This window comes from Xiphophorus maculatus, chromosome 11 (genome assembly GCF_002775205.1).
Source record: "Xiphophorus maculatus strain JP 163 A chromosome 11, X_maculatus-5.0-male, whole genome shotgun sequence".
NCBI classification, from domain to species: domain Eukaryota; kingdom Metazoa; phylum Chordata; class Actinopteri; order Cyprinodontiformes; family Poeciliidae; genus Xiphophorus; species Xiphophorus maculatus.
The window spans coordinates 757285-776458 of NC_036453.1; the positions used below are offsets into that span (position 1 = coordinate 757285).

The 19174-nt window shown below is 38.3% G+C and overlaps 1 protein-coding gene across 2 annotated transcripts; it reads right to left on the reverse strand.

Moving 5' to 3' along the window:
* Positions 1–3853: 3853 nt before the first annotated feature.
* On the reverse strand, positions 3854–19128 carry LOC102233425 (NADPH oxidase activator 1). 2 transcript variants are annotated; one of them, XM_005807402.2, is made up of 16 exons: positions 18862–19128; positions 17242–17430; positions 16384–16466; positions 15069–15177; positions 13726–13860; positions 12795–12902; positions 11860–11919; positions 11739–11776; positions 11502–11640; positions 10604–10666; positions 10356–10443; positions 8445–8551; positions 6874–7031; positions 6659–6767; positions 5305–5428; positions 3854–5195 (listed from the first exon to the last, which is right to left on the reverse strand). In XM_005807402.2, the coding sequence occupies exons 2-16, from the start codon at positions 17413–17415 to the stop codon at positions 5098–5100; spliced, it is 1593 nt and encodes a 530-aa protein (XP_005807459.1). In that variant the 5' UTR covers positions 17416–17430; positions 18862–19128; the 3' UTR covers positions 3854–5097. The 2 variants fall into 2 exon arrangements, with proteins under 2 accessions (XP_005807459.1, XP_023197612.1); XM_023341844.1 differs by having other exon boundaries at positions 3855–5195; positions 6874–7034; positions 18862–19125.
* Positions 19129–19174: the final 46 nt, after the last annotated feature.

Consider the following 19174-nt stretch of genomic DNA (forward strand, 5'->3'; position numbering starts at 1 on the left):
AGGTTGTACATATACAGTTTGTACTAGGCACTACATGTATGATGTATGTGATGTCATTTGCACTGGAAACTCTGAATAAAAAGTAAAAAAACAAAAAGATACAGAAAACCAGGAACAGAACAGAATTAGCTGTAGTTGGAGACAAAGCTGAGCTCTAAATGCTGTAATAATGAGAGAACAGATGTAGAGTTAGTGGGGAGTCATGGCCTGAATCCAACATATTTATTTATAGTTAAGAATCATGATTCATACTGAACAGCTGGTTTTAGTGAGTCAGATTTTGAGCATGCTGGTTGAGAGCATAAAACAACCTGTGCTGAACTGGTACATGACTAGAGAAACAAAGTCCTGTTTCCCAACTTCAGTAATCAAGTTAACCTAATGATCAGTGGTAAATTGTCAGCTTATTTAAGCCTTACTTGACTGAAGAATCAAATATTGCAAACAAAGATGGTGATGTTTGGAACATCAATTACAAGAATCTGGGATTGTTTGAGTTTGGTTTTGGGTTTTGTCATTTTTTGTGTTCCTTAGTTTTTTATTTGTTTTTTTCTTTTAGTAGATCTGCCTCATTCCATTTCCAGATTAGTTCTTTCTTCGTAAGTCTAGTTTATTTCTTGCTTCTAGTTATTCTTTGCCTCTATAGTTTATTTATATTTCTTTAGTTTAGTTCTTCTTTATATTAGATTAATTTTCTAGTACCCTGTGTATTCTCCCTCTCCTCAGTCTACCTCCTGCTCCCTTCATCCACACCTGCAACCCGTTAGCTCATCAGACCAGGTCTTTTGTTCTACATTCTACCTCCCAGTATTTAAGCCTGTCTTTTTCACTCACTACTCTCCAAATCCTCATGTCTACTCTTGTCACTTCTCTGTTGCAACCCTGGTTTCCCTGTGCTCTCCTCTTGTCTACTTCTGGATTTCTTTGGATTTAATATTTTGTCTTTTGCCCAGAATACTATGGTTTTTTGTATTTCATTTTCATTAAATATTTTTTATCATTACTCTTCGCCAGTGATGGCAAGATGAAGCTTCATGAAGCATTGAAGCATTCCATCCAACTGTTCGACTCATGAGCCGACGTACCGAGGAGATTCATTTGCTGCACTGCGACATCAAGTGAACAATAAATGTAAAATAGGCAACGTGAAAACAACATGATATGTGAAACCTTAAACTGAATAAACAAGTAAATGATGTTTGTGATACTAATACATAAATTCTTAATATAGTCTTAATTTGTTTATATAAAACAATGCAGGAGAGGATTGTAACGTGAGTGGGCTTGTTGATGCCAAGTTTGTCACAAACCTTGTGAGCGTATTTATTTATGTATACCTTAAAAATAAAAACCTTTACTGTGCTCGAGCTCACAGGGCACAGAGGCTCTTCATATGCGCTTCACATTTGAAAACATCAGAAATAAGAAGAAATTAGAACACAGGATCCTGAATGGTTTTTTATTATTATTACTGTGTGTGAACTATGTGAGGACAGGGTTTGCTCAAATTACTTGCAAATGCACATGCAATGAAGTCCTAACATAAGAAAATGTGATGGTGAAACAATAGCGTTTTGCCATTTATTTTGATTCACAAGAAAACTGATGAACCTGTTCTTGAACCAGTCACATGGTACAGTCAGAATACGAGGTTTCAAACTTCACCGCCTGTTCCATCAACACAAGTGTCGATACGCACTTCATAAAAATCCTCCTGGATCACTTGACACGCTCTGAAGCACAGAGAACATGTCACTACTTTACTCCTCCAGTCCTCTGCATTTGGGTCCATCACCAACCACCAACCATGACATAAATAGTTTCATCATACTACACTAACCAAAACACCAACAATGACAGACTGAGGTAGAAAGATAAATAGTAAAGACAAGTCAAAAGGTCTTTTAGGACTTTGCTTAGGACATAGTAAAAATCATCTGTCCTAAGAAAAAATAGTGAGACCTTTGAGGTTCCTTCTCAATTAAGTGGGCCTGCTCACAGTTCAGGCCTACAACACTGTCATGAATAAAGACAGTGTTGAAAGACACTTTGTGCTCTTGGAGAACAAAGTGTTCTCCAAGAGCAACTTCCTAAAATTATCCCAAACTATTGGATGAACTATTTGGATCTGCTGGCTGAAATCTTCCCCAGCCTTATAAAGATACAGGTTAAACCCTGTAGATCACCCAAAATTCAGAAAATCTCATATTTGCAAATCCATTGTTTAGAGTGTAAGATCCACATGTCAAATTCAGCAGTAGAGTTTCCCCAGGATAAAGTTATGTGTTTCCTTCTTGAATGGATTTTGAGTAAAAACCATACCATAAATGCCCACCTCTGATAAATCCTTTCCCCTGACAGTGAAACATAATGCTTTTAAAGAGATAACTGGATAAAATGGGGTCATGCACAGGTTACGTTACATCCTAAATAAAGTGAAGTGGATGACTCATTTTATCCGGAGTCATTAATCCTCTCCCCCTCAGACTTAAAACTTCTTCTTTATGCAACTGTTTACGTAAGCTTATATAGAAAAAATGCAATTACTGAGGAAAAATCTCCCCTCGCAAAGAGAGCAGTGAAGGTACTGAATAATAATGAAATGTTTGCAGACACGATATGTAGCTTTCCTGACAAAGAGCTTCATGACAAATTAGTCTTAATGAAACATTGGCAGCATCTAACAATGGGCATGAAAACTGTGAACTTAAAGAAACTTCATTATTCCCTTTACATTACAGAGTTTCATACAACACTCTGATGAAAATGATAAACACACTGGATGTACAGTATTATTATTTGTTTCATATAACATGCGAGTTGAATTTCAGTCTCAGGTCTTTAACCAGAGGCCTGGTAGTTTGAGGGTTCTGTGCAGCAGCACAAACCTCATTTATTTCAAACCAAGTTCAGCCCAAATCATGTCAAATCAAATCATTTCAATCCCAACAGTACATGGCTGCACTGTACTGTACAGTACTGTACTGTTTTTACTAAAACTATTAGTAAAAAAATATATATAATTGTATATACATATCCTACTATACTACTGATTCATGTAATGATTCATGCCTTTAATCAAAATGTTTTCTTTTATTGATGAAAAAGAGCAAAGCAGTGTTGTTAGAATTTCAATTACTTTCCATGCCTAAAACATGCAATGTGTGATTTTACAGCCTTTCAGCAATATATTTCGTTTAAGGAGCTCTAAACCTATTTGTCTCTTTGTGAACAGAATTTTCTTCTAACAGGGTGCTTTAACTCTCCATGAGGTAATGTGACTCCCACTGAAATGTGCCCCTCTACCTGCAGCTGCAGGAGAACGTGGGCGCTGATTCTGTTGCCTCAGATTCAGCGCCCAGGAGAGAAGTGCAGTAATTAGAGGCCTTTGTTTCATAAGCCTTTTCAGTGGAGCGCTCAGCAGCTCTGACCAGCACATTTTTGTATCCATTTATGATGACAGCTAAAAGCTCCTGACATTTTCTTTGCAGACCGTTAATGACATAACCAGGAAACTTCTCACTGCATGAGGCATATCCATACAGTGAATATACTGACATGTAGAGACTTTGACTATGTATAGCCCACCATTCAAATAAGCACAAGAAAGTGATGGAATATATACTCACTGCCAAATGTACAGTGGTGTGAAAAGTGTTTGCCCCCTTTCTGACTTTCTATTGTTTTGCAATTTTGCAAATGCTTGTCACTTCAGTGTTGCAAACCAGGATCAAACCAGTTTAAATATTAGTCAAAGTCACGCAAGTAAACAAAAAAGCAGTTTTTAAAGGAAGGTGTTTATTATTAATAGGGAAAAACATCCAACCTTCATATGTAAAAAAATATGGAGCCACTTAGGGGGTTGGGGGGATTTTTTATTTTGTGTTCCCTTGCAATAAGTTTTGTTTGCTTAGTGAAATAATTGATGGTATATTTTGTATGCAGCCACAAATGTCAGTTTAAACTTTCAGATATATACACATTTAAATAGCCTCAGTGAAAATGTGTTTATATATTTTTAACTCTTTGGTGCAAAAAACTGATTGAAAATCAATTTATTCACTGCATGTTTATGTCTGTTTGTGTAAGGAAGAGAAGGAACTACACATGGAAACCACCCTTTAAACCATTCAGATTACCAACAACTAATATAAAATATGTAATGCTTGTATACTTAAAATACACGCTAAATATATTTTTAAAATAATTCGATCACAAAAATAGTACACTTAAGATATACCAGTCAAGCACATTTATGTTACATAAAAAGCTGTATTCTTAAAGTATACGAAGTATAACTCTAGTTGTTTGAAAAAAAGCACATTATAGTTCACTTAGTACACTTTAAATTGTGATTTTCTGCAATTTAATTCCTATTAAAATACACTAAGTACAAATTTGTTGTTTCAAAATAACACACATCAAGTATACTGATGATTAGTCTGGCTTCAAATATGATAAAATGTAACCTGCTTAGTATATTTATTTTTCATCTGGGCCCTTGGGGCCTCCGTAAGTAAAAAAGTGATTTACTTACATCTTCAGTGAGAGAAAAAAAACACAAAATAAATGTTCAGTAAGAGCAGCAAATTAGACTGGAGAATCTGAAAGTTCAGCAACCTGTTTTAAATACATACATGTTTCTGAAGAAACAGAAGATAGTGAAGTTTCTCAAACAAGTTTAATATTTTTCTGAAAAAAACATCCAAACACATTGACTCACATGGCTTAAAACTGAGAAAATACCTTAGAATTTGAATTTTCAGTAGCATAATTTCAATGAAGGAAAACTGTACAATAGGTTTAATATAAATATACCAGTCATAGATAACAGGGATGGACCTGTGGGGTCAATTGTCTGTTTTCCAGAGTATCAACTATGTGACACTTTTGTTTCAGACAAACTATGAAAAGATATATTGATCACGTTGAGATTAAAGATGTAGAGATTCACAGTGAGCCTCAGAGGCCACCACAGTTAGAAAGTTGAACAATATTAGACATAAATAATTGAACTGAACATGAAGTTAACACGGGGCCTGCTTTTTACAGGTTTATGAGTTTATTAGAGACTACTGCGTTGATAAACATCTACTTTCAGTCTTGAATGATGCTCTTGTTCTCCTTGTAGGCGAAGGAGCCCGGGAAGATGCCGATGTTCCCTGCACAGTGTCCCTCCAACCATTCCTGATTTACTGCAAGGGAGTAAAGACAAGAAACACAGATTGTTGAATAGTGAGGAGGAAAAGACCTAAAAACAGGATTCAACTTTACTCCACAGGGTTGTCTTAGTGTGTATCTCACCTTCAGACAGGATATCAATGGTGTCTCCTTCACTGAATTCTAAGTCCTCAGGGCCCTCAGCAGCATAGTCATATAGCGCCACCATCTGGTAGAGGATAGTACGGTTTGCCAGGGGGTCTTCCCTCTAAGAGCAAAGATGTCAAATTTACAAAGTATTACATGAAAGATTTAGTTAAATTGACAACATACAAGTCTAGAAAACATTTGAGAATTCATGGAGGAAAACAATAACAAATCAGATTTTTCATTTAAATAAAATCAAGCACATGTTTTCGGCTAATTGGAGGGCTAACGATACCCATCTACAGCCCTTCACTTTTTCAACAGTTTGTTGAAAAAGTGTGATATATGCAAAAAAAAAAAAATTAAATAATGAATATTAATAATATTCCATCCATCCATGCATTCATCCATCCATCCATTTTCTAACACCTTGTCCCTAGTGGGGTCAGGAGGTGCTGGTGTCTGTCTCCAGCTAATGTTTGGCGAGAGGCGGGGTCACCCTGGACAGGCCGCCAGTCTGTTGCAGTATTAATAATATTAATAACTTTAATAGTAATTATTGTCATAATAAATAATTAATAGTAATATTAAACAATAAAATAATTAGAATATAATTCCTGCTGCAGATAAGCATCACCACAGCATGATGCTGACACTGCCATGATAGCTTTGACCAAATAGTTCTAGTTTTGAATAATCTGACTGGAGAATATTGTAACTCCTGGTCTGACAATCGAGGTTGAATTGAAGCAGGTTTAATGAGCTGCTAGTGAGGAGTGGGTTCAATCCAATTACTCTAAAAACTGGACAGTTGGAAAAGGTCAGCAACAGTTGACCTTCTGAATGATTCTTCTATTTGGAAACACTGGAACTTTGCCTAGATGACCGCTGACTCCAAGTCTCTGGTCAAGGCCTGATTTGCCTGATTTTGGTCTGTCGAGCAGATCTAGTGAGGATCTTTTCAACACAAATAATGAAGATCCCAGTGCTTTTTAGGACATACAGTGCTGCCAAAAATGTTTTAATTGTTTATAGCAGGCTTCAGAAGCTGAAAGATAATTTCTTTCACATGATTACTTGGTTTCTGGTCTGATTAATCTGTTCAGGGAGAGAACTTATTTATCACCAGTGGACTCAAATCAAGTAGTAAAAACCATCTGAAGGACGATCAGTGGGAATCAGATGAACTTTAGCTTGAGAATGACTCACACCACAGGAAATACTTATAAACTTATTTTTAAATATTAATATTTTTTAGAAATTGACCAAAAGGTCAGATAACATTTTGACATAACACCAGCACTTCCACCATGACAAAGTGATAAAGTTTACGATTCTCTGCATGTCTTACTCGGCACCAGAGGGTGACTCTGCCAGCCTCGGCCACTTCCTGCACTGTGCGCCCCGACTCCTCCGCTCCAGGCAGAGGCAAGAGAACTCGGGACCCAGACTGTTTATGTCTGATGAAGAAAAAGAGAGAAAAACATGGAAGCTATAAATGGAAGCGAAAACGTAGGAAAACAACACAATAAATAATGAAAAAACACCTTTGTTGAATGTTTGTACCTGAGCCGCAGCTGAGATGCTGATTGGCCCACTTTCTCTGCGATTCGCTCCTTCAGCACATGGTAAGGTGTGTCCAGAGGGATGGACAGAGCCAGGTTGTAGGTGTAGTGAACCTTCACTACCACAGATCCCTCCTCTGCTGGCTGAGGGGAGCCAGCCTGCTAAGAGGAACAGATGGAAAGCAGAGTACTTGAATATTCTGCCACAATCTAGTTTTATTCTGATAGTTTTGTGATACTTTCTTACTGAGGATCTCCAAACCACTTCATCTGCTAAAATTTTTACTGGCGACATTGAAACAATTAAGTTCAATGCTGCATTCGTAGCCTACGTCTGACATCATGGCGTAAGCTTCACCAGGGACAGATCCTGTATCAACCAGGGCGTTGTGGCGGTGCAGTTGTAGAACACGACAAACATGAGTTGTTTTTTGCCGCCAACCCATCCTCAGATAAATTGGACTTCTCAGTCTGATCCATGTTGCCAAAAAACTAAACCTCGTGCATTTATGAACGTTTTTTTTTATCACTATCATAGTCACAGAGGGTTACACAGGATTAAATTATATGCTTAAAGGCACAGCATTAGGTATTTTCCAGGCACATAGTGCCGATTTATGGCACAATCAAGTTAATATGTTACCTTCAGTTGCTATAAGATGATCTATATATTAAACATAACTTAAAAGAAATCTGACTTCTCAATTTGACTGCGTGAAATTGGTCTCTTTCCCTTTAAGATACTTCTGCTCTTTCTGACATTTTCCTTCCCCATGCCATCACAGCAACACTTCTCAATAATGTTGTTTACAACCATTAGGAGCATTGGACTGAGAAGTAGATTTTATGATGACCTCAGCAGTCTCACAGTTCCACCAGGTGTTTGCTAATTGCTGCCACTAGTCTGAAGTAGCTGAGTGTGGGAGACAGAGGGACAGATGTCCTGTGAAACTGCAGCAATGAGGAATCTTTCAATCCCTTAAATCTTAAGGGACGTCATGAAAGAATCAAAGCAGCACTCCAGGTATGTTTTTGATGATGGAATAACATACCATGATATGAAGCTCAAAAAATTTGACTGATCACATTTGCATCATACTGACTAGTTTACCCCATGACTCTAGAATGAATAGTAGCCTTCTTATATATTCAGTTATACTGTAATACAATCTCTACAGCAAGAAGGACAACAAAGAGTCTCCTCGGCTTCCTCCTCTGACCTTAATCACCTCTGATCGCCTCACATACTGATTCAGTTGTGATGGTTACGCAGCAACCTGTGTTCAGGTTCAAGTTTTTGTTTTTTCAATTAAACAATCAGGATCCCCCTAAAAGTGAGTCTATTCATGTCACATAAAAGAGGGAATTGATCTGTAGTATCTCTGGCTTTACTAAACATTTCTTTGACATAATTGGGACATATCAGTATTTCTCAACCTGAGATTCTCTCTGAAAAAACAAGTTCTTCTCAAGTCAGCAAAAATCCATCTTTTTGTTATCAGACAAAAAGTAAAGGAGAGCTCAGTCATTAGTACATTTGTGTTGGTGTGCACGTGTGTGTGTGTGTGCTACCTTGTTGCTTGCTGCGTTGGCCGTGTACCTGGGGGGCCCTGAGGCTGGTGGCTGTGTGTGGGTGGCATTGTTGTAGGATGGAGGTGGAGTTTCTGTGGATGGACTCTCTGCGGAGAAAACAAGGTAAAATCAGTCTGATAGCAGGTCTGTTCATGGCCATGGATGTCAAAATAAACTAAATGCAAAGCATTGTTGTTGTAGGGTCCGCCCCCAGGAAGCAGCTCCAATACAAGTATCAGAAACATGGAGCTTTTTTTAACCGTTCTATGTTTTGGTTACAGTCATTACTCTTACACAACCAAAACACAGTTCAGTCCTGAGGCTCTGCACTGCCGCTTTATAATACAATTTATTATTTTTAACACTCAAGGTCACCTTGCATCATCAAACTTAAAAATAGACACAATATTAAAAGACCCAATAAACATAAACATAATATAAAACTATACATAAGACAGTAGCGAACAATCAGGACAGATAAGTTTTGAAGTTAGATCTAAATAAAGCTATGATCTGCGGGTGCAGACGGGTGGAGCAACATGAGGGATGTGGTGGAGGTATGAGGTTGTGGACAACTTTGAAGGTAAGGAGGAGTATTTTGAAGTTGATGTGATGTGTGATGGGAAGCCAGTTGAGCTTTTGTCAGGGCAAAGTGTGATGTAATAAATTAAAGGTTCCTGTGAGATGATATGGTCAGTTTTAAGGGAACTTTTTAACCATTTTCATGGTCAAGTCAAACCGCAAAAATCGGTTCTCATTCTAACAGCTGTGTGACAAAAATTGCATCATATTGTTCTCAGCCTCATGCTGTGCGTCACTTCTTGTCACAACCCTTTGGTGAATATTTTGCCCCACTCTCCATGCAACACTATTGTATGATTGGTCTGAATTTCCTGACTATGTTTATTTAAGTGGAATACAATCCCAAATACTCAACCAAAGAGTGATTACACTTTAAAGAACGGTTGCTGCAACAAGAGAAGAGTTGCAATAACTTCACTATTACCAAATGAGTGGATGAGCTAAGGAAAGATCTGCATGAAGTAAAGACAAACTTCACTTTATTCAGAAGGAAGTTGATGAACTGAAAGATAAACAAAGCAAGATAAATAATGGATTCAACTAAATGATATGTTTGAATGATATTCAGACATTAACCAAATCCATGTTGGTCTTGGATTCAAAAGCAGACAGTGTGGAAAACAATATTCTAATGAGTGGCATCCCAGAGGAGAAAATAAAACAGATTTTTGCAAACAACTTAAAGTTGAATTAGAGCAGGATGACGGTGGATAAAGAGCACAGAATTGGAAAACTCAGGAGTTAAAACTCCACTGGGCAAAGGCAGCACTGGCCTGTTTGGCGCCATGTGCAAACAGTGTTTTATAACAGGTACTGTTGATATTCAGATCCTCTGGTTGACAGTGTGGGGATGGGGAAGCTGGGAGTTAGTTGGTGGATCAACAATTGGTGTTGAATAATCTGCCCTGGTGTTTCTGTTTCACTGTGTCATCTCCCTGTAGTTGGCCATCAGGTGAGTTATAGCTCTCTATGCAGATAATTCTCCATTGATGCTCCCTCCTGTTGTTTAATTAACTTTGTCTTTGAAACCATGAAAGGAGCTACTGCTGCTACTAACTTGGTTCACTTTACCTTAATATAGACAGAGCAACAGTGTTTTTGTGTGTCTGCTCTGTCATCTCAAATTCCCAGTCTTTCTTAGAAGATGGTCACTCATATGGGAGGCTTTTTTTTTTTTGCTATGAAAGAACATGCATATATCACAAGTGCAGTCACTGTGCAGACACTGACTTAATGCAATCAGGTGAGTTTCCTCAGATAGAAAACACCTGACTGGGACAAAAAAGTAGAGCAGCTACAAACTAAGACTAGCAGGAGTGTGAGTTTTACCACGAGGAGGAACCAGAGATCTCGGCAGAGACTCTGGGCGACTCGGTGGCTTGTGTTCTGGAGGGAGGGGGATCCCAGTGGGGACGCGCTGTTGGAGAAATTAAGTTAAGTAAAACAGGAAATCTTGATATGTTTAACTATTTTGTGTGACAGACATTCTTGGAAGGTTTACAATAAATACTGGTTAGTGAGAAGGAAATAGGATAGTTGGAGTATTAATGGACATTTATAGGACGGAAAAACTTTACATTCTCCTTCTTAGATTTCTTGACATTTGCAGGTTCAAGGAGCGACACTGGCAGCAGTCCTCTCTGAAAGCAAAAGAACAAAGTTCTGAACTGCCCAGAATAATCAAGGAATTCAGTTAAGCTCAGAATTAGTGACACCCCTGGCAGATTAAGGTTTAAGTAGTTTATTTATTTATTAATTTTTTAATTCAGGAAAAAAAACTTGTTTCTAAAGACACTAAAACAATGTTAAAAAAAAAAACATTAAAATAGAAAAATTACTGACTATTTAGCTACATTTTATTAAAAAGGGCATTTCCAGCATTATTTTTACCACATTCAATAAGTACTAGCAGAATCTTTATTAACTTTAAAGGGCTTTAACCTTTTTCTGAGAAGCTTTTTGCATGTTTCATCTGGGACTTTTAACTTTGTTGCAGTCTGAAATGATCTGACTGTGTTTTGGAGTTTAACAGTAACTTTAGTCAGCTGAAGGGGATTGACTGCATGTTAATTCATTGCATGCTGTTTGATTTGATCTAGCTCTAATCATTGATGTCTGTTTGAAGAAAAGGTTCAAGTTAAACCAGTAGATAAAATAAGTTGAACATGCACCTGTTTCCATTGTTCTGTGCTTTTCCCTATCAATATCTGTGTTGCTATTTTATTAATTATAAGTTATGCCCTTTAATCTGACCAATATAAAAATCAGCTTTAACTTTGAATTCTAAATGTTTAATAAAATGTGATGATCTTTAGCTTCAATATGCAGTAACAATGCTGTGAGATTATATATGTTATGAAATAGTGCAATATCAATGCAATGTATTTAATGGAATTGCCTAAAAGAACAGGGATTTATTTTTGAGTAGGCATAAACTCCCAATATCCCTACAGACTATAAAAGACTTGTCCACACCTGTCCATCCTGGATGACATTGATCATTCCATCTCTGTCCTCCTCTCCAAATAAAAACACCATGGAGCCTCCGGGGACAGTCAGCTGTCCTGGGCCCCGAGCCATGTAAGGAGCCCGCACACGCATGTATCGGGACTCCCTAACACACAACACAAATTCACACACACAAGGATTGATTTCTGAAATTATTTTGATCAGTTATGTTCAGTATTTCCTGCAGGATAATGGAAAACTCACTGGACACCGTCTGTCTTAGGCTCATAGAAACCAGGCTTCTGCACAGAAAGCAGAGTTAGAACATGGGTTCAGTGACCGACTGAAGTCTCATCAGATATAAAGATGTTCTGATCACACTCACCTGCTGCCTCAGAGGTTCAAAGCCTCCAAAATCATCATTAGGAATCATAGAAGAAATCACCTGTAGATTACAGCATAAAAGTTAAAAATCCAGAAGGAGACTCTGGATATCCAAACTTCCACAAAATTTTATTTCTACCTATGAATATCAATAGCTGATATTTTCATCAACATGAAATAATTTCATTATTGCATAGTTATTAAATGGTTTTCTATAGAGAATGTGCTGTAAACCCTTCTGCCACTGAAAAAGTCTAACTAGTTAGTAGGAACTGTCTACTGAACTTGCTGTTGCTGAGATATGCTTTACAGATACACCGTTAATACTGTAAGTGTGGAGTCATCTATTGATATTTGCCTTCCAAGCTGTCAGATTTCAATGATCTCTTGATTAACAGTTTTCCAGACTTACTGAAGGCTTGGAGTTTTTGTTGGGACTCTGATAGTTTTCACTCACATTTAGTCCAGCCTCATATTTTATGTTTACTTAATCTTCTTCACTTTATACACAGTAGCACTAGCTAGTAGCACTAGCTAGTAGCACTAGCCTCTCTGTTCTGCTGTGTCTCCTGACAGACCAGCTGCTGTCATTGACTCTGTGAACTCAGTTTTTCTTTAGCAGAGAAACTATTCCAGTTTATTCAGTTTTCTGATAAAAAAGGGAGTGGTTGGATTGCTAATCAGTCAGTGACTTGATGCTTTGATTGATAACTTTGTACCACCTGCCATTCTAAACTGAATTTGACTCAAAGTTAAATGTGTCTATTTGATTGAATTGTAATGAATTGATCCAAATAAATTCGGACCCAGCTACTCTTTTCCAGTCCAGATTACTATTGGGCTATTTATTCTCTCTGAAAACTCCAAATGGAGCTAATGTAATCTGTATTGATGACAGATTGTGAATATCTAGCAAGTCCCTGAAGGACACATCACCTTTGCCTTCCCCAGGAAGTCTCTTTGGTGCAGTTGCTCAATTTCCTGTTTTCTGGGACGAAACACCGACCCCACTGGTACCAGCAGAGGGTCCAGGACCTCCCTCCTCTAGAAAGCACAAATAAGTGACAGTTCAGTGCTAATATTCTAATGTTAATATGTAATGTCATAACATACAAAGCACAGTTATTTAAGCCTGCAGTTAAGAACAAAATTGCTTAGACCCCTTTCATACTTAGGCCTATTCTTCCCATTACACCAAGAAGTTTGTTCTGACTGGAAAGTAGACATTTCAAAAACAACATGTAAAACACACATTTAGTATATATATATATATATATATATATATATACATTTTCTAACACCCTTGTCCCTAGTGGGGTTGGGAGGGCTGCTTGGTGCCTATTTCCAGCTAACATTCTGGGTGAGAGGCGGAGTCACCCTGGACAGGACCAGTCTGTCGCAGGGCGAGACAGACACAGGACAAACAACCATGCACACACACACACACACACGCACGCACACACACACCCACCCACACCCACACACACACACACACACACACACACACACACACACACACACACACCTAGGGAGGATTTGGAGAGACCAATTAACCTAACAGTCATGTTTTTGGACTGTGGGAGGAAGCCAGAGTACCCGGAGAGAACCCACACATACATGGGGAGAACATGCACACTCTGTGCAGAAAGACCCCTGCCTATTACCAAGGCAAGCTACCAACTGCGCCACTGTGCAGCCCTTATATCCCACATTTGTGTGCGAATGGGTGGGCACATGTTCATTCTAAATCTGAATTTTATTAGTCAGTTTTCATTTGTGTATTTGGCAACTAAATGTGACTATGCAGCTAAAAATAAATAGTAAACTGTTTCATGCCCAGGTCTGAAGTAAAGACTGCAGCACTCACTTCAACGCTCTTCAAAGCCACCTCAATATTTCCCCCTCGTCCTTGTCCTCTGTCCTGAGTGGCTGGCAGCAGCTTGTCCATGGCTGACTCCCATTGGCCCATCCGACAATATGCAGCTGCTGTATTATATAATATCTAGAGAACAAATTACAACAAGAAATTTCAGTTCCATCACTTAAATATTGATTTTATTTTCCAGGTGTGTAAATCTCTCCGAGAGGATATTCGGCTTAAGTTACAGCATCAAATATCATTGATGTGATTACTCTAATATTTCTTTCCTGGTAAATTCACTTTGTGGTTTTGGAACAAAAACAGCTTTGCACAGCAGTTCCTACTCCACAGAGAAATCTGTTCTGCAAACAGTGATAGAAAAACACATTACTTTTCCAGCAGCCATTAAGATTACTGGAATAATGATTATGCCTAAAAAGGACTTGCATATATACTGTATGATAATATTGCACTAGTGTACACTTGAATATCATTGTACTGAGGACTTTGCTCTTAGATAGACCTCAGTATTAATCTGGAGAGTTTTCTATGGACGCATGAGGCAGCCTCTGCTTTTTCATCCAAAACAATAGTCCCCCTATAGGAGCACCAGGCTGATCTCTGGAATGATGAGCTCAACCTCCCAGCATTCTGTCATAAAATCATGAAAAGATTTCTCTTACTGTTTACCATAATAGACAAAGCAACACAGAAAAAAAAGAAAAGGGTGAAAATAGTAATTGACTTTTTTTTTTTTTGCAAAATAACTGCACTAAAAATTAAGCATGTCTTGGTTTTTATTTATATAATTATTTTACTGGCAATTTTATTAATGTTTTATTATTATTATACCATCATTGTTAATTTTGTGTCTTGTTTTATCTTTTATCTACCTGTGATATTGATTGCTGTCGAGCAGTTCGGTCAGCTGGGGTTCTTGTAAATGTGCTATATCAATAAACTTCGAGAAAATAGAAAACAAACTTGTAGCACAGACTGTTTCACGACTGAGGAGCAATACGGGGGTCATTTCTCCTCACTGCAGTAACCTGCCACTAGCACCCTCTAGGAGAGGGACATCTGATGAAGAAATGCACATCCTGTCTTCTTATTTCAATAATTCTATTACAAAAACTAAAACGTGAACACAGGCGCACACATGTTGTGGGGACTCCCTGCTGCTGGTGGGGACCATAGCCTGGTCCTCACAAGAGGAAATGTTGTTTTTGGGTTTAGGACTAAGGTGTGAATTGAGTTTTGGTTAAGGTTAGACTATAGAAATGAATGGAAGTCAATGGATGGTGAGACAAACGTGTGTTTTTGCGTATGCACGAGTCTGAATTTCAGACCTGCCAGTAGTAGAGTTTGTATCTCAGTCCCAGCTGTCTGTAGTCAATGACGGCGTTCCCTCTCATGTGCTCCTGTGCCCAGATACAGTCTGACAAAGCCTCCTCTGACCTGGACAGTGCAGCATGCACAGAGCAATGGATGAATGGTTGTCATCTGATACATGGGTCAAACTAGGCTTTAAAGAAGCCCACACAAGCACAAAGACTTGATCGTTTCTATCAATAAGTTTTATAGTTTTTTAGTTTTAAAAATTAGGCCACTGGTCCCCAGCCCTAGGCCTTGGGGCCCACTGTCCTGCCTGTTGTAGATGTTTCCCCACTCCTGCACAGCTGATTCAAATGATTACGTTACCTCCTTAGAATGCCTCCGAATGCTGTTGAAGTCTGTTAATCACTCATTCATTTAAGCCAGGTGTGCAACAATAAGGTAGCACCTAAAACATAGAAGACAGTGGTCCCTGAGAACCAGGACTGGGGACCTCTGCTGTAGGGAACACAGGAACTATGTAAAACAACCTGACAAGGGCCAGCAACACACCAATCATACAGCCAGAACTACAATGGAAACATTTAGATCACAGTATATTTATGTCTTAGAATGGCCCAGTCAAAGTCCAGACCTATGTTCTATGGAAAATAAATGGTAAGATTTGAAATCTGATCGTCACCCATGCTCTCCATCCAGGTTGACTGAGCATGGATCATTTTACAAAGATTACTGAACCATAAAATATTCCCTTAGGGAAGCTGAATACATAAACACTCCACACTTTTCTGATTTTACTAGTAACAAAAAAAGAAGAAAAAAAACATGCATCATTTGTTCATAAACTTGTTTGCTTTGTTACTCTGGAAACATAAAATCAAAGTAAAATTCACTGAAATTTGTAATTGTAACGTAGTAAAATGGAAAAATATTCAGTTGAATAAATACTATTTCAAAACACAAATAACCAGCCAGGTTTTTCTGAGCCAGATGTTCACATTCATGTAAAATGAGTGGAGCAGGGATCAAAGGATCAGTAAAAATCATCAGTATCACTGCAGAGTCATCAAAGCAGAAGCAGATGCTAATCTGCTGCCTGTCTCCTGTTATTGAGTACGAGTCCATATTTTAATATTATTCTTTCAGACTAAATATTCTTAATAGGGGACTAAGTCATTTGTTTCAGTGAGTGGAGTTACTGTAAATGCCTTGGTTTATTTTCTCTCATTCTACCTCTAAGGTATTACATCATTTAGTGAAGTTTCATTCCTTCTCACTCATCAAGCTTTATAGTAGCTGCAGGTGTTTCTGAAGCCTAAGGAGACTGACCTGTTCATCTGCAGCATCACGGCTGCTCTCTGGAAGAAGGCAACAGCAAGCCGCTCATCCTTGGCAATGGTGAGGTCTAAACACTGAACATGACAGTTGGAATAGAACAAGTTAGATGTTTTTAATCAGGGTCCAGGGCACAACCCACCAGATGCCTCTTTAGGTTTCAGGAGGATTTTGCATTCCTTAGAACCTTTGCTAGCCTCTTTGCTTTCAAATTTTCATTTACCTTTGACATTTGATTAATAAAATGTTTTTTTCAGACACTGTTTTTATATGTGTTCAGCAAATTATCTTTGCCTTTATAGAAACAATTTTAAGGGAATCATAAATCATCATGGTCATCTATTTATCTATATACTGCTTTAAAACCAAAGGGCAGCCAAAGTGCTGCACAAGAAATAAAAAACAAAAAGAGTAGAAAATTAGTTAAAGTGTCAAAAATGGTATAAATAAAACAACAATTAGTGATAAAAGGAAAAAACCAGGTCTGGTTTTTAACCATGGTGCTGCAGAGAGGTGCTGCTCTCTGGAATTAAAAGCGAGTTTAAAAAGATGAGATTTAAATCTAGAACATGAAAAACATCTTGCATGAAGATTCAGTAAATCTAGTTTTTCTTGACAAATTTTGTATTCCCTATTAGTCCTGTTGCTTATGTTTCCAGTTTTTTAACGTTGCGATGCCAAAAGTCACATATTGTTTTTTTGCTGCCTGCACAGCGTTGGCTGCTGATCAGCTGCTCTCATCTGATGCTCCTCACTGTTGCTTTGAAATGTATAGTCTATTGTTCACATTCTGACCAAATATGTAATGTTGTGACAATTAAGGTAATATTTGTGAATGCTGTTGACACAAACCCTGAGAGCCATGTCCAGCTGTCCCAGAGCCAGGTGGGCTGATGCGGCATTGAAGTGTGTGCGAGAAGTCTGCTCCGGGATCTGCTGGAGCTTTGCCAGAGCTCCTTCCCAGTCGTTGGCATCCACTGCCTGCACAGATTCATTCCAGAGCCGCAGTAGCTCGGTGTAAGGCATTCTGAGCAGCAGAGACTGGACCAAGGAAACACACACATTAATACACGTCTTTGTGTTTCTTTGGTTTAAAATGATTGTCACATTCTGGCCTCCAGTCTAAAAAGTAGGTTTCATTTAACTTTCATGTGCAATTTTAAGAGTTGAATTAATAACCACTTTTCTTTTCTGTATATGTTGTCCTAAACTTTGAATAGTTAAAAAATTCTCCAGTGTAGTTAAAGAGCCACATCGTCCACCTCAAAACCTTCCCGTGTTATTTGCAACCCCAACGCCAAAAATAGAACCACCATAGAAACAGGATGTTTCTGTGTAATTACAATGAGAATTCATAAGTGTGTTTGTCTACAGCACATGTGTCAAACTCCAGTCCTCAAGGGTCGGTGTCCTGCAACTTTTAGATGTGCCTCTGCTGCACCACACCTGAATAGAATAATTAGGTCATTAGCAAGGCTGTGGAGAACTGATCTACACAAGGAGGAGGTGATTAAGACATTTCCTTCCAGCATTTCGTACATGTGGCACATCCAAAAACTGCAGGACAGTGGCCCTCGAGGACTGGAGTTTGACACCCCTGGTCTACAGGGTCAATAAGCGCCTAATAAAGTATTTAGTCAGCACTTAGTTAAGGCATATTTAATAAGTTGGAAAATGCTGTAAGTTTGAGACAGTTACACCGACTGGGAACGGCTAAAGGATTAAAACTGCCCAGGTTGTGGCAGCCAGATTCCATTTGATATTAAGCACTTGAAAGTTAACCAAGCTGGTTTTTCCTGTCTCATTCACTATTAAACACTAAAAAGATGTTTCACCTGTCAAACAGAAAACTGAGTCAGGAGTTTCAGGTTTCTAAGTTGATATAAAAAAAATTAATTCCAAAGAAAATTTCTGTGAAACCAACACAACCCGCTCTCCCCCTGGGCCATTTGTAAAAAAAAAAAAAAAACATGTCTCCCATTCTAAGCAAAATGTGAAGAAATTCAGTTCCATGTTTCAACAAGACAGTAGTTGAGAACATATTTCTATTTTCTTGAGATGTTAAGATGTGTGGATTGGTCCAAGTCCCACCACAGTATCAGAACTAATAAGTGAGACATTGTCAGAACAAAAACAAGTCCAACTGTTCAAAGCTCAGGGATCCCATCCTGAGAATCTACACTAAGCATGGCTAAACTTCTGAGTAGTTCACTAACAGAGCTTATCATCAGCGTGGGATAAAAAGGAGAAAAGCAAAAACCAACCATTCAAAAAAACTTCAAGTTTAGGAAATTTAAATTAGAAATGAAATCAGTCTGTTGGTGTTCTTTTAAGCTAATAAATTCTTGATAGTTTTCCTGAAGTACCTCATATTCCAGGAATATGAGGCATTCAAGGAATATTTCCTAATAACCCATTCATTGTCTGCAAAACTCCCTTTCAACTCAGTTAACACAAGAATAAAAATCTCACCTTTCACTTCAGAATGAGAGGTTGAAATGGTCCTGGCAGTCCTGCTGTCTGTTCCCTGTGTGCCTGCTGTGCACAAAACTGTGCTCACATGGAAGTGTGAGGAAAAGAAACTGGCCTCATCATTAGTCTCCACCCAGCTCCTATAAGGAAATCTTCCATCCACATTCCCCAGGGAGACACACCAGTTGTGGAATTCACCTGCTTTATGTCGCACGTACACACAGAAGTGAGCACATTGATGAGCAGCATTATCAACTAACTGTAACAATAAGCTTCACCTCAAACTCAAACTGCTGGTAGACCTGAGCAGCCA

Coding starts and splice junctions, on each gene's coding strand:
- LOC102233425 (XM_023341844.1), bottom strand. CDS start 17,415: ATGCCTTACACCGAGCTACTGCGGCTCTGGAATGAATCTGTGCAGGCA. Junction 16,467..17,241: donor AGCTGGACATGGCTCTCAGG/GTTTGTGTCAAC, acceptor TGTCATGTTCAG/TGTTTAGACCTCACCATTGC. Junction 15,178..16,383: donor GTGATGCTGCAGATGAACAG/GTCAGTCTCCTT, acceptor TGCACTGTCCAG/GTCAGAGGAGGCTTTGTCAG.